The sequence below is a fragment of the Somniosus microcephalus genome, chromosome 1, assembly GCF_052327205.1.
Source record: "Somniosus microcephalus isolate GS21.2 chromosome 1, FLI_Smic_1.0, whole genome shotgun sequence".
In the NCBI taxonomy this organism is placed as follows: Eukaryota; Metazoa; Chordata; class Chondrichthyes; order Squaliformes; family Somniosidae; genus Somniosus; species Somniosus microcephalus.
This window is the reverse complement of record NC_140987.1, coordinates 223,064,784-223,089,798: the sequence shown is the minus strand read 5'-3', so window position 1 is coordinate 223,089,798 and position 25,015 is coordinate 223,064,784. Positions and strand designations below refer to the sequence as shown.

Sequence of the window (25,015 nt, the reverse complement as noted above, 5' to 3'; positions counted from 1 at the left end):
GGAAGCCCTAGAGGAGTATAGGAAGTGCAGGAGGGTACTTAAAAAAGAAATTAGGAGAGCGAAGAGGGGGCATGAAAAAACACTGGCAGGCAAAATAAAGGAAAATCACAAGGTGTTTTATAACTGCAAGTGGCGAGCAATGCTGCGGATAAGTAATCTGACTGCTGGTTGCGCGTGGAATGGGAAATTGAAACCCGTAGTATCCAGGACCACAGTGCTTGTCAGCAGGTTGGGGCAATAAATCTTTTTTTTTCCTTTTGTGGACTGCAGTGCATGATCACAGGGCTTGAAAATTAGCTTCAAAAAGAAGAGAACACGTGTTTGGCAGACCCAGCGTTAATCAGCTCTCCAAATCCACACCAAACTCGAACAATACAGTTAACTTTCCACAAAGAAAATTTACCCTGGGGTACAATTTACAGGCTTTTGGGTAAAACATTCATCAGGCTTCAGCTGTGTTATTATATCAATAAAAGAAACTGTAGTAAAATATACCCCTCCTCTTCTCCTCCCAGCTAAATTAAAAACATTATAAACTTTCATACAAAGAGGAACATAGGAACAGGAGTAGACTATTCAGCCCCTTGAGGCTGTTCCGCCATTCAATGAGATCATGGCTGATCTGTATCTCAATTCCATCCAGCCACCTTGGCTCCATATCCTTTTATACCCTTGTCTAGCAAAAATCTATCGATCTCCGGTTTAGAATGATTAATTTGAGCTAGCATATAATGCTTCTTGTGGGAGAGTGTTCCATGCTTCTACCACCCTTTGCGTGAAGAAGCGTTTCCCGACTTCTCTCCTGAATCACCTGGCTCTGATTTTAAGGCTAGGTCCCCTTGTCCAAATCTTTTGAAAGTTTAGAAAATATATAATGCTTAATAATGGTCAGCAGACATCCAGTTGCATTTTTTTTTTTTTTTTTTTTAATTCCATGCTTCCTTTTAGATTTTGATTGGATTGTCAGTAACAATGATTAAAGGTTATCAACTAACTCCCCATATAAATTATTGACTAAATGCACTAATAGTGTGGCACTGAACCATACAAGAGGCTCAATCCCTAGTCTGTGTGGAGTTAGTGAACTTCATCTAATGGAATGTAGCATCTCAGGGCTTCAACTGGATACTCCAGTAGGGTGAAATGATTAATGTTGTATTGGCTACTGTACAGGATAGGACAGCTCACATCCTGTAAACTAAATTGGGCTGAATGACTGAAAAAAATTGAATTTTTAGGGTCCCAATCTATTTTCATGGATTATCGTTCTTAACTGGTTAACATGTTTAAGTATTTAACCTTCAATCTTTCAATAATAACTGGCGCAGGTACTCAGAAATAAAGAGTGAATGTGCCAAACAGTATATTGCTCCCAAAAATTTACAAGACTGAAAAATTCCAAAGCCCTTTGAACACTGTTCCAGTCCACGGCAGCTGTAGAAAATGTAACAGGAATATCGGTGGAAAACTAGAAAAAGAAAAGCTGCAGAGTAATGAATGATTATATATAAAACACATGAAATAATCTCGTGATTTCCAGAGAATGATTGGGTTTTAATTAATGTGGAAAAAGGGAACGCAGTTTATAACCTAGAAATAACACAAGAGCAAAAACCCCTAAAATGTCAACATAAATAATAAAAATTATGTATGCATCTGCATTATAAAATGGGCTGTAATCAGAGACTTCAGACATCTGCAAAACTTGCAAAAGTGACCTGAGGGAGGTCTTTAAAATTATGAAAGGGTTTGATAGGGTAGATGTCGAGATTGTGTTTCCACTTGCAGGCGAGACCAGAACAAGGAGCCATAAATATATGATAGTCACTAATAAATACAATGGGGAATTCAGGAGGAATCTCTTTACCCAGAGAGTGGTTAGAATGTGGAACTTGCTACCACAAGGAGCAGTTGAAGCAGCATAAATGCATTTGAGGGGAAGCTAGATAAACGCATGAGGGAGAAAGGAATAGAAGGCTATGTTGACAGGGTTAGAAGGGTGGGCAGAGGCTCATGTGGAACATAAACACAAGCATGGACCAGTTGGACCGAATAGCCTGTTTCTGTGCTTTAAATACTATGGCCCAGATATTTCGACCCCTATGGGTGGGTACGCGCTGTGGACATCGGAAATGCTGGTTTCAGGCATGCACAGCGTATGAGCTGAAAACCAACATTTCCGATCTGTCAAGAATGCTCTTGACCGATCCTCCGGCTGCCCTGGAGAAGGGCCTCTGCGGGCGGATAGTTCAGCTTTTTGGAGACCCTCCGCCCACAGAAAACACTTACAATTCTTATGCCTGGTAAAAGCAGGTGTAAGGCCCGCTTTTACCAGGATAAGAGTTGAAAAAGTAAAAAAAAATGTCCACTGATTTATCATTTAAAAATACTTGAGAGAATTATTTTTAGCCCTGTAAAAAATGTTTTCAAAAAATTTATTGTAATTTCAAGTCATTTTCAAAATGTAATTTAGTAAAAAAAATTATTTAAAGTTTTACTATGTTTTTGGGGTGATCTCCATTCATATATTTGACAGGTCTTCCTGTCAAATGTTTGAAGGGAGATTTCCTTGTCATTGGCTCCCCATGGCCCACGTGATCCCAGGGATGCTGCGAACTACATGCACCCCTGGGATACGTGGGCCCTGCACACTTCAAGTTTACAGAGGCCCAGGAGCGGAAGTGTGCGCGTCCCGGGAGCCCTCAGGTAAGGGCGCAGAGTTTTCCAGATCACAGGCCTCTGCCCACGGGAGGAAAATACGGGCCATTTTAATACTAGCAATACATTGAGAATTAGAATTTGTATGACTCAAGTTAAAAAGGAAAGGTTCTTTACACACTGCAGATGTTTTTAACATGTCAACACAAGCCCTCTTAGATATCAATCTTGAATAATCTCACTCTGCCTGGTCAAAGGCACAGAGACAACCAACCCGATAAGCTAAAATTTGTAAACATAAATTAAGAGATGGCTTTTTCTACTGCAGGCTCTTCTGACTCATTATTCAAGTTACACGTAACTTCATGCTGATTAAATTACATACCATGATCAAACTAGGTTAGTTACTGGTAACTGTTTCGCTTTATATTTTAAGTCCAATCTCACTTTAGCCAGCACACAGCGATAGAATGCATTTGAACAATTTTATATTTGAAACCCAACCACCAGCCCTACTTGTATAGTGTACATCTAAGATTATGACACAATCATTTTAGTTCCAAGAAAAATGTCTGTTACAAAAATAGGGCAACTTTTGAAAATCTAAGCTGTCTGCTATAACTATAGCTCTTCATCCTTGTTGGCTTTTGCTTCAGTCACATTTATCCACAACATTTTGGGTTTTACTTAAATAGAAAATTCAAAAAACTATTCTGCGTGCAGTGACATCGCATCACTGATTGCATCATTCCCCTCTCCTATACAAACAAAAATAAGCAACACTTCAAGCCAAGAATGCCCCTCATTCCAAACAAGGAGACAAGACTGACCACAGAAAATCTTTTTAAAAAGTGGCACATATGGATGGAACAGAACAATTTTATTTAGTGTTAAGATACACATGATTGGTTAAAGGGGTTAAATGTTGAACTATCAAAACAAAATAGGTTTTTCCACAATTAAAGTACTGCGTGGTATAACTGTGCAAGTTCTGGCTGCAGACAACATTTATTATTGCAATACAGTAGTTGGAAGAGTTCTTAAGGATGAATGCAATTCAGAATTATCACAGCGATCTTTTTAAAAATAAGAACACTCTTCTCAAAGCTAGCACAGAAACTAGATGTCATCAGTGAAAACTGCTCAACTATAGTACTAAATACTGGAGTTCATTTAATTAAATCCAAGTGAACTTTACAATATGTAGATGTGCTGCATATTTGACAAGTGTTTTTATGAAAATGAATTCAAGAATGTTCGAGCCCTCTGATATAATATGCAATATGAAACTACAAAGTTGAAGAAATGTGTATATTTTACTTTACAATTCTACAAGTATTAATAAATGACCTTTAAACAAATATTTCACAGGATCCCTTTCAAATAACAAATAGTTAAGGAATTAAAATCTTTGACATTTCAGGTCACTTTCATTTTTTAACTTTTGCTTAAAAGTCACAGATGACATCATTGGGTAAATGGCTTGAGAACAGAATCCACAATTGTTGATATACACATAACTGATGTTGTTACAGTTCCTATGCAGTGTCTGAATCAGTAAATCCTCCAAGGTTAATACTGTTCACTGATGTCAAGACTGACTGCTTAATATTCAAATATACAAATTTCACAGAAACAGAAATCACAGAATCACAGAAACCCCACAGTGCAGATAGAGGCCATTTCGGCCCATCGAGCCTGCACCGACACATATCCCACCCTATCCCCGTAACTCCACGTATTTAATCCCCCTAACACTAAGGGTCAATTTATCATAGCCAATCAACCTAACCTAAAATTTATCAGAAAAACAATTGGCATTTTCAAGTTAATCAGCAGTTTCACAAGATTTTGCGGATACCCTTTCTTTGCATGCCTTTGTAAAAATAACTCTTGCTTTCTCTGGAAACCTGAAAAGCATAGTGCTACCTTCAAACTAATCAGAAAACTTTATTGTCCCCCCTTCATATTATGGTCTGTAAGGTTTCTTACTTAATCTTTGAATGCAGTTTATGCTGCATACACAAATTAATACATCATAATTGAATGGTTCCCTCTTCAGACTGTTTCTTCCACGTTAGCTTTGCAAAGCTGCATGGTCTCTTCCCCCAACCTTGGGCTGTAAATAAAGCCTTGTTCTGGAGCCCTTCTTCAGTTCCTTGATACTAGGGGCAGCAGATTAATCAACTAATCAACCATTGTTGACATTCTCTATAGTTCAAATGCAGCAGTTATGAAGCTGATTACATTCACAAAATAAGGAAGGTAATTAACATTTTCCATCTGCTTTTTGTCCACAGACAAATTAAACTAGCTTGAGTGATTAATGATGACCTAATGTTTGTGGCCATCTTGGAATACTGGCATTCTGAAATGCTCACCTTCTGCAGAGTTCAGTCGTGACAGTGAGTAATGACGACCCAATTTTGAGGCCAGCTTACAATACTGACATTCTGAAATGCTCACCGTCTAGAGTAGAAAGGAATGCTATGTGTAAGCATATGAACGATTCCAATTTCCCATTTCCAGAGAAACATTCAGGATATTGGCCCAAGAAATGCTCCCAGCACAAGTAAGGAACAGCGGCAATGCTGTTGGGAGCCCAATGACTAGACAGATTACATTAACTATTGTGGAATGCAGAATCATTGATCTTGTATTAGCAATTATCAAAGTCTTATTTCAGGAATGATTTAGCAGATTGAGAATCCCTAGTTGGGATTATTCCCGTCTATCAGAATCTGTGTCTACTGAAGCTTTCTTTTAGGAATTTAAGTGATCGGACCTTAGAATTTCCAATATGTGTGCAGTTTACACCCAAATGGTTAGAAATGATTTTGCACTGATACGAACTGAACTCTTACTTGCACCCAATTTTTAAAGAACAGCTAACATTACCTGATTGTGCACAGCTCCAGGTATAGATTTGGATGTATGCTGGAAGCACACTCGTGGTTAGAGCAGGAAATTGCGAGTGCAAATAAAGGGGAGTGTCACTATAGGGTGACAAAAATTATGGAAGTTTTTGAAAAGACTCTAAAGGCATCTCAAGTCATTAATAAACTTTGTCAATGCTGAAGGAGGAGGAGAGAGAAACAGAGTTAACGTTTCAGGTCGATGACCCTTTGTCAGAAGGGTCATCGACCTGAAACATTAACTTTGTTTCTCTCTCCACAGATGCTGCCTGACCTGCTGAGTATTTCCAGCATTTTCTGTTTTTATTTCAGATTTCCAGCATCCGCAGTATTTTGCTTTTGTATTGCTGAAGGAGGAGACTGGGAGGTGACAGCCAAAAATGAAGAGAATAAAACTCGAACTACAAGCATGAATCATCTGCAGGCAGGTGATGTGGCAGCCCATGCCCGACCCAAAACGATGTGAGGGTAGTGCTGTCAGAGTGGTTGTGAGGAGGTTTGCCCTGTGTCACTCCATAGCACTATCCGCATAGATCAGCACTGTAGCATACTTTCAAGGAATGCATTTTCAGGCCACAGCTGAAAGTTAGTGTGATAGCCTTATGCTGCATGGCAGTTTCAGAGTCCCGTTTCCACCCCCCCCCCCCTGCCCAGATGACACAGCTCTGGATGTGTCTCTCTGATGACCAGACCTTGGGAATAGGCGCCTCCACATACACTAATCATCTGCCAAATTGAGGTAAGTTCACCTCTGTCTGCACATGTGGGTATCAGCAGGTGGACACAGAACTTCTCCCATGCAGGCTGACCTGACGGTCAATCTTTGGTTGGTCCTCCTTTTCTGCCAAACTTGCATAGAAGTTACAGCACAGAAACAGGCCATTCGGCCCACCCGGTCTGTACCAGTGTTTATGCTCCACACGAGCCTTCTCTCACCTACTTCATCTCACCTTATCAACATATCCTTCTATTCCTTTCTCCATCATGCACTTATCTAGCTTCCCCTTAACCTTGTCAGATAGACAAAACCGCACTGCATGCCAGTAATGGTACTGGGGCAGAAAAGCAAATTACAATAATTATCAGAAAGTCACAGGAGAACTTAAAAAATATGGCTGAAATACGCTTGGCTAAACATTACTTCTTTCCATGACCTTTTATTACTTACCATTGCCTAGCTACTTTGAATGCCCATTTCACACGAGCGTGATTACTAATGTTGGAGAATGGCATGCAGGATGACAAAATCTCCAATTAATGGCCCAGAAATTCGGGTCGGGGGCTTCCCGCGGGTGCAAGCCCCCGATCTGCACTTACCTTGTGCGCCGGCCGTTGAGCTCTGGGCTACCGTGGAATTCCGATCCGGGGCCTGGTCCAGCTGCCGGCGCGCAGTGCTTGCGTATCCCGGGGCGCAGTTAGTTCGATGCGTCCCCTGGGATCACGTGGGCCATGGGCAGCCAATTGGAGCAGGGAATGCTCCATTCATAAGTCTTGACAGGAAGTGCTGTCAAGACTGATAAATACTACGGCCCCAAAATAGCACTAAACCTTCAAATAAATTTTAAAAAACCATCACATTTTTAAAATAAACTATAAATTACATGAAATAACTATTTTAAACAATAAGTTAAATTTTTGAAAAAAATAATTTTATATTCTAACGGGGCTAAAAATAAACTTACCTTGCTTTAAAGTATTTAAAAATAATAAACCTGTGGAAAAAATGTTTCAATTTTAATTAATTCACCACTTACCTTGTAAAAAGCAGGCTTACCCTCACGGAAAAACCTGTAAAAAAAACCTAAGTTTGATGCGCACGTGCAGCCTCTCCCGCGCACGCGTTCGACCTCTGAACCCCTGCTTTCAGAGGAACAGAAGTGCCGGTTTCCCACGCATGCGTAGTGCATGCATGAAACCGGCACTTTCATCGGGCCCACGGGTGAGTACCCCGTGCGTACTCACCCGAATTTCTGGGCCAATATTTAAATAAAGCTCCCAACTGTTAGAGGTGGGTGCTTGTTAAGCCTGTAAATTGGGTAAAACCAATCAGAAAATCCAGGCTAGTAAGTTTCGCATTCTGCATGAGGTTAAACTTCAAGTTTATTGGGAGATGATGTAACTTCATTTGGAGAGGGGAAAAGTGACACACTAACAAACATTAACTGAGGAACCCTGCAGCTATTACCCAAGAATTAGACTGAGACCTTAGAAATGCTACGGTTAGTATGCTAGTATGTGCTGGCTGACAGACATTCCAACCAAGATTGCTTGATGGAGGGGTTTGTGGGGGGCGGGGGAGAGGGGCAGGAAGAGAGGGGGAGAAGAGAGAGCGAGACTTCATAACAGACTTATTCAAAAAATAGAAACACATGGTATTAAAGGGATGGCGCTAACTTGGGTCTGAAATTGGCTAAGGGATAGGAGGCAGAGAGTAGTGGTGAACCGACGTTCAGTTTTGTGGAGAAATTGGAGAAGCTGGGATTGTTCTCCTTAGACAGAGAAGGTTAAGGGGAGACCTAATAGAGATATTCAAAATTATGAAGGGTTTTGATGGAGCAAGTAGGTAGAAACTATTTTCTCTGGCAAGTGTTCATAGATTTAAAATAATTGGCAAAAGAACTAGAGGGAAAATGAGAAGAAATTTCTTCACACAGAAGATTGCTAAGATCTGGAACGCACTACCTGAATGGATAGTGGAATCAGATTCCATAAGAACTTTTAAAAGGCAATTGGACATGTACTGGAAGAGGTCTAATTTTCAGGGTTATGGGCAACAAGCTGGGGTGTGGGACTAAATTGGACAGCTCTTTCAAAGAGCCGAATGGCCGCCTCCTGCGCTGTAAGATTCTCTGATTTTAGGAGACAGTTTGAGAGAAAATGAGAAGCACGTGATGGGCAGCACAGTCTGAAAGCAATGGAGTCCTACAGAAATAAGCCACGAATAAAAGAGAAGCAGGGATGAGAGTCATGAGCTGTGGTTGACAGAACTTGGTTAGACTAGATTTTGTTATTGGACTATTAGAATTGTCAAGTGGCCCACCCAAGAATCTATACAGCTTTTGGAAACCTGGTCTAGAAAGGAATTTCAAGCTTTGGCAAAGTCAATATAGTTTAAGCATATTAAATACTCCCTTTACTTCAACACCAATATTAAATTGAATTTGTAAGATGATTGGCTGTCCCGTTAAGGAAAAGTAAAAACAAACTTAAATTCTTGATGTCTGAAAATCTAATTTACATTACCCTACATTAAAAAAATACTTCAAGATTGGGTCCTACAATAGGCTTTAACACAGTAAATAAATGCAAGTTGTTGTATTTGTTTTAAAAACAAAATACCCTTTTATCTCCTACATGACACAAAATGCAGCTCACTGTGCCTCGTCTTAGTCGGAGAGAAACTAAGTTAATTAAACAGCTAGCCAAATACCCTAAAAGTGAGTGACTGGAGATTACCAATGTCTAATATACCTATCCTATACTAACTACAGAGTTTTGTTTTACTGCTACGACAAAATGACATTTAGAAAATCTTTGGCTGAATACAGCGTTGCTTAAAAGTAGAATCATCAATAACCATGCCAATATCTAACAAAGGTGGATCAGTCTGTTGCAGTCACCATGGAGTTCCGCTTGACAGAATGCAGTGCCCGCAAGAAACTTTACAAATGACTCCCCTGGATTTCTTTCGAGAACCAGGGAATTGCTGCCTATTCATGTCACAATATTCGCAACACTCAGCATGTATCCAAACATCCCATTTTACAACACAGACACAAACACATAACAGCTACACTTATCTATTCCATCACCTAACTAGCTATCTCGTCTCACACAAACACACATTTTTCAGACAGATGACTGATAAACAATCACTGTGCCTACACATTCCAGCAACAATTCCAATTACGCAAGCTGAGGCTAGTCACCATCGAGATTACGAGGGTCTTATTTACAGATCGAGAATTACACAGATCGTCAGTGTACTGGTGTTATATTAAAATATATCTAATTCCAACGCAATACAATCATGAACTTAAAAACAGCATGTAAATATTCAGAGCTGCTGACTGTATATACTCTAATGATGTTGCAGTATATGGCTCAGCGAGTGCTCATAAAAGAAAAGCATTGCAGCCAAAGGAAAATGGTCCTTTTTACTGGACTGTGTGGCGCTGCTTGATGAGGGTAGTGTATTTAGAAAGATAGCAAAACAAAATTACACACTATAATCTCTCAATCAGCAAGGCATTGAAAGACTCAAATTGAGTTGATGCTTGGGCAGGAACATGGTTTCCAGAGCATCAAAACAATTTATTTTATAAGTTTGAGAGTCTTGTATACCACTATTGCACTGCTTGTTGTTAGGTTGTCAATTATAATAGGACAGTTAAGATGCATTATACAGAGTACTGTACTGACCACGGTCAAGTGTCCCAGAATGCCCCAGTAATTTACAGTCTGAATTCTTCCCCACCCCTGCCTGCTCTCGTTTACTTAGTGATAGAAAGAATGGGAAAAATTAGCCTGCAAAACTAGATGGTAGGTTGTTTTTGGACAAAACTTACTTTATCATCAAACTCTTCATGTCTCTGTCATCCCCCTCTCGCAACTCAATCTTGCTGGTCAGCGTGAGCGAGACTTCTGTCTTTGCAAGCTGAGAAAGTACATTTTCTTTGTTGGGGTCATTCGGGTCAACAGCCCCCTCCCCTGGGAAGATAGAAATTGCATTCAGTTTTATTAACAGTAACTGTTGTTTTCTGGGCTCATGAGGCCAGATATGTTTAGACTGTTCCCAAAGATACGCAATGCATAGAAAAAAAACCATCAGCTGTCTAGGCATACAACATCCAAACACATTGTAAGAATAGAATCTGCTGAAGTTCTCTCATTTCGGACAGACTTCTGAACCACATTCAGGAGTCTAACCAAAGACATATTGTAAAGCCAGAAAATTCTCAGCAACTCATTTAAATTAGTAAGAATATCAGATCTCGAGCTAAGCATTGTTAAACAAAACTGAATTAAAAAAATCTCCAAACAGTTGTAAAAATGAGTACAATTAGTTAAGAATCTGTGTTTAGCGTAACACATGAAATTGAATCTGCTTTTTAACTATGCAAGTGTGGATTGTCTGGGAGCTGGGTTTGAGATGCCATCTGAAAGCCATCTGCTACCAGCAGATATTCTGGACACAATTAGCCTTGAAGCTACTTCTCTCCCGGTTTTTAAAAAGTCTTTTTGACTGTATGTTTGATCATCTCTCCTATTATTGCTCAGCACCAGTGTGGTAAACCACTGTTTGTATTCCTGTTTGTCCTGTTTGTATTCCACTGTGTACATGCCTGGACATGCCTCGGCTGACTCCTCCCACAGGTCCTAGTATAAAGGTGACTGCTCCCCAGCCCTTGGTATCCTGGACCGGTCGACCACTCGAGGCAGACCTCCATTCTGTTGTTAATAAAAGCCTTTAGTTACTCTTCTAACTCTCAGTCTTTTATGAGTAATTGATAGCGCATCAATTTTATTAACAACATTTTTATAATGGAGAAGATCCTCACACCAGCATGCCTGGACTTAGATCATCGGGAGGCGGACTCATCCACCAAGTTTACTCACTGGCTTAAGTGTTTCGAAAAATTCCTGACCGCCTCCGCAGCAATCAAATCGGACGAGGACAAACTGGATGTCCTGACCTCCAAAGTGAACCACCGAGTGTACTCGGTCATCCAAGACGCGACCTCGTACGCGGATGCTATCAAGCTCAAGGACCAGTACACGCGCCCAGTGAACGAAGTGTACGCCAGGCACCTCCTGGGGAGTCGTAAACAACAACCTGGGGAATCGACCGTGGAATACCTTCAGGCACTGTCTGTGCTTGGCCGGGCCTGTGGTTGTAAGGATGTAAAGGCCGCCGTGTACACAGAGGAACTTATCCGGGACGCTTTTGTAGCGGGCCACAGATCCAATTACACACGACAGCGACTGTTGGAGCAGAGTAACCTCGACCTCAACAAGGCCTCTGAACTCGCACTATCGTTGGATGCAGCCTACCAGGGCATGGATGCCTACTCCTCTGCACCGTGGACGCCGCGGGGAATGACAGCCTGGGACACGGTAGGACCGCCTCATAGCGCCATGCCACCCCAGCCACACCCCAACAACGGCCCAACTACCGCAGCAGTGTCCCAAGGCCAGACAGCAGTGCCCCAAGGCCAGAAATGCTACTTCTGTGGCCAGGCAAAACACCCCAGAGCGCGCTGCCCGGCGAAAAACGCGATCTGCTCGGGCTGCGGGAAGAAGGGACACTACGCTAGCGTCTGCAGGGCCAAAGCCACCCCGAATCCCCAGCAGCGCCGCGTGTGGGCCATGCGGGCCGCCATTTTGGACCTCCCCGGCCGTGTGCGAATCACCGGTACAGCAGCCATTTTGGACGCCTCCAGCCACATGGGGATCATGGACGCCGCCATCTTGGACGACAGCCGGGACGCAGCAGGCCCCCGACACCGCCTCATCTGATACCCGCAGCGACACACCGACCCCTACGCTGGCATCCGTTACACTGGACCAAGCGAGACCGCACCAACTGGCCAGTTCCACAATGGACATTAAGGTAAATGGTCACGATACAATCTGCCTTTTTGACTCTGGGAGCACGGAGAGCTTCATCCACCCCGACACGGTGCGGCGTTGCTCTCTCCCAGTCCTGCCTGCGCAACAGCGGATTTCTATGGCCTCCGAGTCCCAGTCGGCGGACATCGGCGGCTACTGCGTGGTGACACTCGTAGTAGACGGGACCGTGTACGATCATTTTAAACTTCTGGTCCTGCCTGACCTCTGCGCTGCCGTCCTGCTGGGGTTAGATTTTCAGTGCCACCTTAAAAGTGTTACGATGGCGTACGGTGGACCCCTACCCCCACTCACAGTCCGCAGCCAGCAGCTTCCAAATTGCCCGCCGCGCACCAGGTGCAACCTCTCCACACTCAGAGTCACCCCCCCACCACTGTTTGCTAACCTCACCCCCGACTGTAAGCCCATCGCCACAAAGAGCAGGCGATACAGTGCCGGGGACAGGGTTTTCATTAAAACCGAAGTGGAGCGGCTCCTGAAAGAAGGGATTATTGAGGGCAGCACCAGCCCCTGGCGAGCCCAGGTTGTGGTCGTTAAGACCAGCGAGAAGCAGCGCCTGGTCATCGACTACAGCCAGACAATAAATCGCTACACCCTGCTGGACGCCTACCCACTCCCCCGTATAGCTGATATGGTCAACCAGATCGCGCAGTACCGCGTCTTCTCGACCATTGACCTGAAATCAGCGTACCACCAGCTCCCCATCCGCCCTGAGGACCGCCAGTACACTGCCTTTGAGGCAAACGGCCGCCTCTATCACTTCCTTAGGGTTCCCTTTGGCGTCACCAACGGGGTCTCCATCTTCCAAAGGGAGATGGACCGGATGGTAGATCAAAATGCGTTGCAGGCCACTTTCCCATATCTGGACAATGTGACCATCTGCGGCCGTGACTTGCAGGACCATGACGCAAACCTCGAAAAATTCCTCCGCACCGCCCAACTCCTAAACCTGACATATAACAAGGAGAAGTGCATATTCCGCACAAACCGCCTCGCCATCCTTGGCTGTGTTGTGGAACACGGAGTCATCGGCCCCGACCCCGACCGGATGCGTCCCCTTATGGAACTTCCACTGCCCCACTGCCTCAAGGCCCTGAAGAGGTGCCTAGGGTTTTTCTCCTATTACGCCCAGTGGGTCCCCTACTATGCGGACAAGGCCCGTCCGCTGATCAAGTCCACCTCTTTTCCCTTGACAGCAGAGGCCCGCTTAGCCTTCCACCGTATCAAGGAGGACATTGCCAAAGCCACCATGCACGCAGTGGACGAATCCATCCCCTTCCAGGTGGAAAGCGACGCGTCCGACTTTGCCCTGGCCGCTACCCTCAATCAGGCGGGGAGACCCGTGGCCTTCTTTTCACGAACCCTCCAAGGCCCGGAGACCAGACACTCCGCTGTTGAGAAGGAGGCCCACAATGACCTCTGCCACCCGGGGGTCACCAGGTTCTTCCACCTCATCAAGGCCCGCAACCTGCCTTACTCTATTGAGGAGGTCAGGACCATGACCAGGAACTGCCAAGTCTGCGCTGAGTGCAAACCACACTTTTATAGACCAGACAGGGCCCACCTGATAAAAGCCACTCGCCCCTTCGAGCGCCTGAGCATTGATTTTAAAGGGCCTCTCCCCTCCTCCGACCGCAATGTGTACTTCCTCAATATTATTGATGAGTACTCCCGTTTCCCGTTCGCCTTCCCCTGCCCGGACATGACCAGTGCCACGGTCATTAAATGTCTGAACAACCTCTTCACCCTGTTCGGCTTCCCCAGCTATATCCATAGCGACCGGGGCTCATCGTTTATGAGCGACGAACTCCGTCAGTACCTGCTAACTAGGGGTATTGCCACAAGCAGGACCACCAGTTACAAGCCCCGGGGGAACGGACAGGTGGAAAGAGAAAATGCGACAGTTTGGAAGGCCGTCCTGCTAGCCTTAAAGTCTAGGGGCCTTCCAACCTCCCGCTGGCAGGATGTGCTCCCCGATGCGCTCCACTCTATTCGGTCACTGCTCTGCACTGCCACTAACGCCACCCCTCATGAGAAAATGTTTGTCTTCCCAAGGAAGTCCACATCGGGGACATCGCTACCGCCATGGCTGACGTCCCCAGGGCCGGTCCTACTGAAAAGACACGTGAGGACCCATAAAACGGACCCCCTGGTCGAGAGGGTCGACCTCCTCCACGCCAACCCCCAGTATGCTTACATCGCATACCCGGACGGGCGGGAGGACACAGTCTCCATAAGAGACCTTGCACCCTCGGGGACCACAGTAACCCACTACCCACTACCACCCCCCCCCCACGATCCGATATCCAGCCCCAGCAGACGGCAGGCCTGGGCCCCGCGACCCGCTCGACATCTACGAGGACGACACGCCTGTGCCACAGCCTACGCAGGACTCGACGCCGGAAGCTCCACTACCCCTGCCGTCGCCACGCCGATCACAGCGGCAGACAAGACCTCCGGAGAGACTCCAATACACTAACTTTTAATACACTTCACCCCGCCGGACTCAATTTTAAACAAGGGGTGAATGTGGTAAACCACTGTTTGTATTCCTGTTTGTCCTGTTTGTATTCCACTGTGTACATGCCTGGACATGCCTCGGCTGACTCCTCCCACAGGTTCTAGTATAAAGGTGACTGCTCCCCAGCCCTTGGTATCCTGGACCGGTCGACCACGCGAGGCAGACCTCCATTCTGTTGTTAATAAAAGCCTTTAGTTACTCTTCTAACTCTCAGTCTTTTATGAGTAATTGATAGCGCATCAACCAGCCCTCTATGTGAAGCACGTGGCGTAGAAATAAAATTGACTATTAGTCCTAGAATACAGCCCCTACTCAACAGCAACAAGATGTACAACTTAAACCCCCATCCCATTAAATAAAAGGCCCAACACTGTCCTGTTTAATGCATACCACATGCTACAGACTCAAATAACAGACAAACTCATCCTTTCTCCCCGATTTGGGTACTGGATAACATAGTAATGGTTGTGTAAAGTGTAGTTAGAAGGCTTCCAGAATAAAGGAATAATGGTTAATAGGATAGATTGGTGCACTTATGTTGTTGAAATGTACAGTCAACTCCCAATTTAACAGCTTCATTCAAATTTTCTGACAATTCAATTTAAAACAACATTGGCCTGAATTTTGCCGTGAATGACGGAGGAACAGCTTTTGCTGTTCACCTCGCGTACAGTTGCCCAGACACTTTACGTGGGCTTTTCATTGGAGATTTCTAGTTTTCAGGTGTCTAATCCAATGCTACGCCCTCTACAGAGGATCTGTGGCATCTGTGAGCAGGTCAAGCAGCAGTGAGGCTCTTCAACCAATCAGATTGAAAAATCCTCAGATAAGCAGACTGCAAAGCAGGAAGTAAAAACCAGGAAATATAAATTACATTTAAATCATTGTACAGGAAGCGAAAAAAAGATTGGGACATAACATGGGATTAAGGGAGAGACAGGAGGAAAAACAAAAATTTTTGCAACATTAATTTTGAGGGAAATGAGACTCCACACTTGTAAAATATTTTTTTCAAAGCCAGGAGAGGTTGTTCAGCAGTAATTATCACTTATTAAGCCATTTCCTACATTATAACAGTGACTGCACTTAAAAAAAAAAAAAAAAAAGTACTTCATTGGCTGTAAAGCGCTTTGGGACGTCCAGTGGTTGTGAACAGAGTAATATAAATGCAAGTCTTTCTTTTTTTCTTTCATTAAAAACTCAGTTACTCCTGATTGTGCAAGCCCTAACTTCATCTGTCTTTAGAGTGAGAATAGTGGGTAATTAGCCTAAGATAACGCCATCACAGTGATCTCTGTATTGATTCTATCGGCGAAGACTAACAGCACAGCCCATGGAGGAGCAGGGTATCACCGACAGCGACTTCCGGATTTCTGTGCTTAACTGCGCATGTTCGGACGCCATAAGTTGCTGTCAGTTTTACCCTGTAATAATTGCGAGTGCCGACAGCCTCACCAGTATTAGTAGTACGGCAAAATCTGGTCCCTAACATTTGCCTACATTACAGTAATTACACTTTAAAAGTATTTCATTGACTGTGAAGCACTTTGGGATGCCCTGAGGTTAGTAAAGGCACTATATAAATGCAAGTTTGTTTGTTCACTAAATTTCCAATATGCTGTGTTATTTTGTTGCTTAATTCAAATTACTGGGTAATTCATTTTTAAGCATAAAAATATTGGAGCAAACAGAAAAATGCTTATTTTGAAATGCACAAGAATTTCACTATGGCTATATCTAAAATCCTAGTAAGCATAGGTTTCTATTTTTTTTCAATTTTTGAAAGAGATAATTTTATTCACGCTGGCTGAATTTATTTCTTACCCTAAAACAAAAATCTAGTGTCAATTCTTAAATTACTCACCAATCAGACTTTCAACATCAGGTACACTTCCTAATCCTTCCAGGAGCTCATGCAATAGGTCATTATGATCTGGCGAAATAGCTTCCTGGTGCTCTAACAGCAGCTGTCACAAGGAGAAGAATTAGACTGGGTCACAAATCTCTCACCAGTTTAAACTATCCACATTATATTCATAACAAACTGTAAAATAAAATTAACTAAAAAACCCGACAAACTGAATACCAATGTGCAGTCTCCGTTATCTGCTTAAAAAAATAGTACATGCATCAACTTGAAAAAATGTATTTAAAAATCACAATCAATAACTCTTACCGACAGTCCAGCATGGAATGCAGTATGCATTTTTATGGGAGTGTTTTAGTCCATTTCTCTTTTATAAAGTTTTCACATTTCCCTTTTACTTTTGTCTATCTGGCCTGATACTTGCCGAAGAGTGGACTGATGCTTAGTTTGCTTCCAGACCGCCAATGTCCCTTGTAGTCAGATGCTAATAGTACTAGGGAGTGAGGACGGCCTATGTGTGACTTTTTTCATTTTCCTTCATGCTGCTGGAAGATGCTGCAGGTTACATATATTCTACAGCACAGAAGCAGGCCATTTGGCCCAACTGCTCTACTGTGCTCCACACAAGCCTCCTCCACCCCTCTTTATCTCACCCCATCAGCGTATCCTTCTATTCCTTCATCCCTCATGTGCTTATCTAGCTTCCCCTTAAATGCATCTATGCTATTTGCTTCAACTACTCCTCGAGATAGCGAGTTCCACATTCTTACAAATCTTTGGGTAAAGACGTTTCTCCTGAATTCCCTATTGGAAATATTGGTGACTATCTTATATTTATGGCCCCTAGTTTTTGTCTCCCCACAAGTGGAAACATCTTCCTTGTCAAACACCGTCATAATTTTAAAGACCTCTATTAGATCACACCTCAGCCTTCTCATTTCTAAAAAGAGCCCCAGTCTGTTCAGCCTTTCCTGATAAGTATATCCTCTCAGTTCTAGTATCATCCTTTTGAATCTATTTTGCATCTTCTCCAGTACCTCTATATCCTTTTTATAATATGGAGACCAGAATGGTGCACAGTACTCTGTGGGGTCTAACCAAGGTTCGATAGAAGTTTAACACAACTTCTCAATTCTATCCCACTAGAAATGGACTCCAGTGCTTCATTTGCTTTTCTTTCTTAATGGCCTTATTAACCTGCATTGCTATTTTCAGTGATTTGTATATCTGTACCCCTAGATCATTTGCTGCCATACCCCATTTACTCTCCAATTATCCAAGCAGTATGTGGTGGCCTCCTTATTCTTCCTACCAAAATGCAACATCTCACCCTTAACAACATTGAAATTAATTTGCGAATTACATTCCCTTTCAGGAAGGCTCTCTCGGCATCACTTGAGGTCAAGAACCATGCCAAGGACTTGAACCTGCATTTGCCCCTTATTCTGTGGCTCTGAACACAAGTGACAGGTTTAAATCGTGGTAACATTTTAAAATCTCAAAAGTTGATGCAATACAGTATATGAATCACTAAATCTTGGTACAGTAGTTCTTCCTAGTGTTAATATGATGATAAATATTTGTTACCAAATGTTTTTGCATAGCAGTTGTACTAATTGCCCATCATGCCAGGCAATGCGGCAGCTTAACATTTTTGTGGTAAAAATAAAGCTGTGCTCAGTAAATACTGAGGAAAGTTTACCACAAAAATACACAAGAATTTACAAGAAAACCTCAAAGTTTAACTTATTTTATTTTATAGACCATTAACTTCTAATGCAAAACCTCAACATTCTTGATTTAAGTTTTGTACTATAGCTAGCGCTGGTTTATCCTGACATGTTGCAGTCTTTTACTTTCTGCAATACATTTGCAAAGCCCTAATAAATTAAAGAATATGCATTGAAAGGAGGGGCAAAGTATGGTCAGCTGAGAAGCATACACTAGTTTGTTATTCTTTGCAATTATAGTTCATGAACACTTTCCTGAGTTATGCCAGGGAATTTGCAGCAGCTTGTACATAAGCGCTAGCTTACTTTGAAATTGCAGTTACAGGAGTGTGATGTTTTGCATTGAGGAAGTGGGACAGCAAGTACAGTAAAGGGAAACACATGCAATAGACATACAGGCCTAGAAATTCAGTGGGCTGCACCACTCGTTAGCGCCTTAAGAGGGTGCTAAGTGGATCGGAAGCCACTGGCCACGCCTCCCGCTAAATTCAGCGGAACGCTAATGGCGGCGCTAGCCGTTAGCGCTGCGCCGCCACCGATGACGTCATCAGTGTGCGCAGCGGCCCCGCTAATGCCCCGATCGCAATATTTAGATGCGCCCCCTGCTTTAACGCCGGATGCTATTTGCGACCGGTTCAAGGGGGCCTACCTGCGGCGGTAGAGGCGCTAATTAAAGGAGGTGCAGGGCGGCCATTTTGCCAGCACCTCTCCGCACTGCCGTCCCCGGCCTCCTGAGCCCCCCCCTCCGCGGAGTGCCGACTGCGTTCCAAGAGCCCGGCACTTCTCCTCGGTGCCGGGCTCTTTTGCCAGCACTCGCGATCCTCGATCGCGCAGCACAAGGCCCCTCCCCTTTAAGGAGGGGAGGAAGGCCTGCAGTACCGCAGTGCGCCGTGCCGCAGCGTGTGGCGCTGCGGCACGTTGCGCAGCGATATTCAACTGCAGCGCCCCAAGAGGGATGCGGGGCGCCTCCAGCAGCGCCGCGCAAACTGAATTTCTGGCAGGCGGCCACGACAGCTTCCGGGGCACTACCCTGGCGAGGCTGGCGCCCCAAACGGGGCTATAGTGAATTTCTAGGCCACTGAGTTTATTAAAGAAGTCAAAATAAAACGCAGAAGGTCCTAGTTTATTTCTGTGGGGAAAAGTCACTAAAACCAAACTAGAAAACGGAGCAACATTCTCTGGCAAAGCACACTTAAGAGGCGGTTTGAAAGCAACCCAAGTATGAGGAAAACTCAGATATAATTGTAAACTAGAAATCTGTGTGCAAAGCCTTTTTTGGGGGTCGACTGACAAAAGTCGTATGTATACACTAGCTGTGGCTTTGCTGATGGAGAAAACTTGAGTTAAGCAGGGAAGTAAGACACTCGGCTGGATTTGAGTGGGGCACCCAGGTTGGAAATGCAGCATTTCAGTAAGCGTGGTCTTGAATGGAAAGACAAGAGTCATATGCCTTTAGGGATGCATTGAAGGCACAGGTCATATTGGGAATTGGTTACTGATGGAGCCCGTTAAATCTTGGGAATTATAATCTTTTACATCAGAGCTGAACTCCTATGCTTGCACATTGTCTGTTTACATTGGGCCTCTGAGCATGAAGAATCAACTGGTGAACGGGGATTAAAAAACAAAGCCGGGGGAGGGTGGTCCCAGAGAGGATGGTTCGAGGCTTGGTGAGATAGGCCATGCCATTTCAGATAAGTGGGGAGAGAATCTGTTGGCGTCACATTTATCAGCAAGATTTGATTTTTTTTAAATCTGTTCTACAAGATGTTTAGTAGGGTGAGGGAGAACCTCTGACAGCTATACTTTGCTGTGTTTGGGAGAAAATTGAAATTGGGAGAAAGCTTTGGTGCAAATAATCCATTAAAAAGGAGAAAAATCAACAATTAAAATATGTAATTAATGAGGAAGAAAAGAAGTGACTGATGCCCACAATGTAAACAACTGACTCAACATACACGAGACACAAGACATTGTATTATAAAAAGTGGTCAATCTTTCTGGGATTTGATGTGGTACAAAATTATTTAAAAGATTTAACGGGCTCCATCAGCAACCAATTCCCAATATGATCTGTGCCCATACAGAGCAAAATGATTGATGTAAGAAAAAGGAGTCTTACCATCAAGTAACTTTAAAGTAAGCTTTAAGTAACTTATAAACACACTATATACAAGAGAGGTCTTTACCATGCCTCTGGTAGAAGCCTCTTACAATACTGAACAGTCCAGTATTTATACCAGTCCAACAGGAAATGACATATGGCAGGAAGTGAGGTATGTACACAGTTCATAGTTCACAGTTCACAGGAAGTGATGACATAACTTCCCAGAAGTTATTATTATTATCACAATGATTATCTTTTATAGAGTGTGCAGCTTCCTGCTTCAGGTTCAAAGATAATTTTTTTGGACACACGTACCAACAATAATTTCCAGAATGCCAAGCGAGAAAAGTGTGCGTGTGTGTGTGTGGGCATTCAGGCTGTATGTTTACTTTCCCTCTCGCTGTTTGAGTGAGATCAAGCCACATTCCCCTCCTCAGCTACGGTATTACTACTTTCCTCCACTGTGCCAGGAGTTGTTTTCAGAGCGGGGGTGGGGGAGGCAGTTGGATTTCTGTGCAGTCACAGGCAGAAGGAGAAATAACAGGTGGAGTCACAGCGGCCAGTACTTTAAATTTGGACCCTTCTCTCACTGGCGATGTTGGAGACAAAAACAGCCATGATGGCTGAATTGAATGGAAGAGACCACTACCTCAGCTGATTTCATGGAACCAGATATGGTATGAAACTGGACTGTAAAGCAATTTAGTCTTGATGGGAAGAGGTGTTGGAGGTTAAAACAAATGCCACTGTTGGGTCATTAAACGGACAGGTGATATGTGCATTAAATATAGAGCCATGCTTGCTTGGGTTATCTGCCCTCAGTATGTTGTGGCGATCATCAAGCTATGCATTTACAAACAGAAATCCATGTTAGTAGCATGGCGATTTGTGTGTATTTTCAATGCACAATATTATGATGTGGATAGTGGGATCAGCAGGGTTACGATGAGCCAGTAAACAGGCCAAATGGGAAGGTGGTCATCCGTCCTCCCCAAAAATTACTTCACTGTTTATCTAGGAGATGACAGAATATGAACCAAAATTGATAAAGCAGCCTGAACTGACTAAATATTTTGCAGTATATAACCGATAGACCCGTTCGGATTAAACTGGCTACAACCATTAAAAGTCATCCTAGAGTCCTAGGTAATGGCAGATTAGTTGATAAAACATTGCATGGCAAAATTACTTTTCACTGCCAATGGTCCCTGCTCTTCAATCTGGTGAGGCTGAAACCAAAACACATGATAATGTTGGAGTTCAATAATGTATTAGTTTGTCACTGGCATGCTGGAACTCATGCAGTGTGGGGACACCAAAACCAGGGGCCATAAATACTAGATAGTCACTAATAAATCCAATAGGAAATTCAGGAGAAACCTATTTACCCAGAGAGTAGTTAGAATGTGGAACTTACTACAGGAAACTTTGAGTTATCCGGAGGCGAACCGTCCGGCAAGCTGGAGCCACCGGCAAAAATCAGGAGCCGTTTTTTATTCTTTTCGTTTCTTTTCTTTGCTTTTTTTGAACAGTCAAGCTCTGCAAGGTCTGTAGCTAAGCAACAGCTTCAGCTGGAGACACTACAGAGACGCTTGCTGACTGTTTAGAGGCTGTTGCTAAGCAACAGGGTTTGTTGATTCATACGGAGATGAAAATCTCCGTATATTTCAACATTAGCTCTGGAGTGTCCGGCAGTTTTGAGGGAACGGCAGCAGCTCGGTCCTGTCAGTGCTGGATAGCACAAAGTTTCCTGTATCACAAGGAGTAGTTGAGGCAAATAGCATAGATGCATTTAAGGGAAAGCGAGATAAACACATGATGGAGAAAGGAATAGGTTACGCTGATGGGGTGAGATGAAGAGGGGTGGGAGGAGGCTCATGTGGAGCATTAACACTGGCATGGACCTGTTGGGCCAAATTGCTGGTTTCTGTGCTGTACATTCTATGTAATATAATTAATCATCACCTTAATCAGAGGGACATTAGAAGAAAACACACAAGTGCTATTATATTATGTCTTCAGTTTTACGAATGACATGCGCTTGCGTTTCAGAAGCCTTATACATACATTTTACTGCTGGCCTTATACTGTTGATTAGTACGGTGCTTCACAATCAGTGCATTATTGCTCAATTTAAAAGAAAAAACCTTCAGTTCTAATAGACTCCATGTTTTATAGAACCTGCACAGACAGACTGGCAAAGATCCAAATATTTTACATACAGGATCATTGTGCACAGCAATCTGGGAAGGAAACAACTTCAAAGGATAACTATTTTAAATTGCAGGGTTCCACTAGACCAGAACAATTTACAACCTGCTCTAGGTATCTCCTGAATATTTTTGCTTAAAAGAATTACATACACCTTGCTGAAGGTTTATTTGCTTGGGCTGGCTAGGTCACCGTCAATGGTAAGAAAATGTGTTTTTACAGACATAGTTCTAATCACCTTAAATGTTGCTCAGACCCACAAGGAAAACCTGGTAAATTTCAGCAGGATTAATAACATGCAACATAGGGTTGGATCTGACAAAGTAGTGCATTCCCAACCAAAGGATTATAGTTTGAAATCTGGCTCCAACTGGCATTCAAATTCATCAGTCCTCATGGAGCAATTTGTGCTAGTTGTAACCACTTTATCAGCTTCTTCTCAAGCTTCCCTTCAGTCCCAGCTGGAGTGTCTGAAAGAGGAAATAAAACTAGGGCAGGAAGGCATCCTTTCCTGCACTGTTCAGGCACATCTCAAAATAGAAATGCAGGGGAGCAGTACTGATGGAGTCTGCGTGGTGTCCACAGATTGGACTGAATTAATTTCTCAGCAAAAAGCAGCAGTATCCACACAGCATTGGTTCAGAAGCCTCACTATAATCAACCAGAACCTTTCTTCATCCATTGATCTGGATAAAATTCAGACTTTAAGCCATTAAGAATTTCACAGCAAACCAAAACATGCATGAAACTCCTATGCAGCACTCTAGTCAATAGCATTTGTGTGTGCTCAAGTGATATAGGTAATAACCAGGACACTCAATGAGACTGATTTCTTCCTTTGCACCAGATGCTCTTTCTTAACCTTGAAGCAAGATGGATCTAGGGAAGGCGATTGCGATGCAAGGTTATGATTGCCTGTTTCACTCAAACTGATCTATTCGTTATTGCAATTATGGTTTATTTTCTTGAAGGGATGCCATATAGACCTGCCTCAGAACAGTATTCCTGAGATCTATCTGTTCTTCATTGCAATGGTGAGCACAGGAGGGAGCCCTGCTTTCTAATGCATATATATCTGGACAGGAAGAAGGGCGGCTGCGAGGCTTGGGCCTGGGAAGGCACTAAGTGAGGGAAGAGAACTCAAGATGGAAACACAATGGGGGAAGCATCAGAAGCAGAGGAGAAAATGATGGTTCAATGCTATTGTGTTCTATTTTTCCCAATTAATTAAACCCCAGAGTTCAAGCGGTATCTCCAATCACTGTGCCACGTTGAGGGCAGGGAATTTTATGTACCCTCAGGAAGTTGAGAAAGCACCAAGAGGCTGTATTTCAACCGTGGGATATTAAAAAATTGGGAAAACATAACAGTGGGTGGTTCAGTGGCACAGTATATTGGAACATCAATGTGTTGGCAGAGGGTAGGGCACAGGTTTGAAGCTCCGAGCTGCCAAGTCCAAGCTTCATCTGCATCACTGTGGGTGCGAGTGAACAGAGGTCAAGTGCCTCCTACAGGCAGGGAAAAGTCAGAAAGTCCGGAGTTCCCCAATGTGCTCCTGCATCTCCCAGTAGCTGGTTAAAAACCACTAAACAGCCTGCCAAAACTCACTTTATAAGCTTGCACATGAAGAATGGCCACTTGGTCAAGGCACTGGAGGGCTGCCAACGCTTATGAAACTACAATTCACCACGGTTAGAAAAGCAAAAACAATGGGGGAGGTGGAGAGCTGTCAAGTAAAATCATTCAATGAGTTTTCCTATCTAAACAAAATTAATGCAGAAATAGAACAGCAGAATGGAAATTATCAATGAATTCACAGCAGGAGAAAGATCACAATGATCTTTTATCATGTTCATTCAAAGCCCTTTTAAACAAAGCAGCAGGCACAATCTAAAAATAGAAGCTTTGGCAATGAACAGCTGTGTCAACTACATCCACACAAACCCCAGTGTGCCGACACATTCACTTGATGCGCACTGCTGACCGTGTCAGACCATTGTAAAGGACAGAACAAGCTGGCAGAGGATGTGGTTGGGAGTCTTCGAACAAAGTAAAGCAGTCAACAGGAATCTTCTACCTAAGAAATGTATTAAGGAATCACAGTTTATAAAGGTTGTTTCTGTAAATAAACTAATTTGTATGGTTTTCAAGTATTTAGGATATCCAATTTAAAGGATAACTTAAAGGACACTACCCAATAATTCTGAAAAAAAGTCAGTATCTCTTGTGCTTATTCTTAAGTGGCATCTTGCTCGAGCAGTGTTGGTATATATAACTTGAATTTATACAATGCACCACATATAAGAAAACGTCCCAAGGTGCTTCACAAATAGGTGCAAGGAGAATGGACACTGAACCAGGAGGGAGGATATTAGG

The 25,015-nt window shown here is 43.4% G+C and overlaps 1 protein-coding gene across 4 annotated transcripts in view; it reads right to left on the bottom strand.

Annotated features, from left to right (window-relative positions):
- Positions 1-25,015, bottom strand: part of iqgap2 (IQ motif containing GTPase activating protein 2) — a 385,400-nt gene that overhangs the window by 25,199 nt on the left and 335,186 nt on the right. For all 4 annotated transcript variants that reach the window (XM_085990677.1, XM_085990687.1, XM_085990695.1 and 1 more), the window contains 2 exons: positions 16,589-16,691; positions 10,142-10,283 (listed from right to left, as the gene is read on the bottom strand). In XM_085990677.1, the coding sequence (XP_085846803.1) occupies positions 10,142-10,283; positions 16,589-16,691 (245 nt within the window). The remainder of the gene's footprint in view (positions 1-10,141; positions 10,284-16,588; positions 16,692-25,015) is intronic.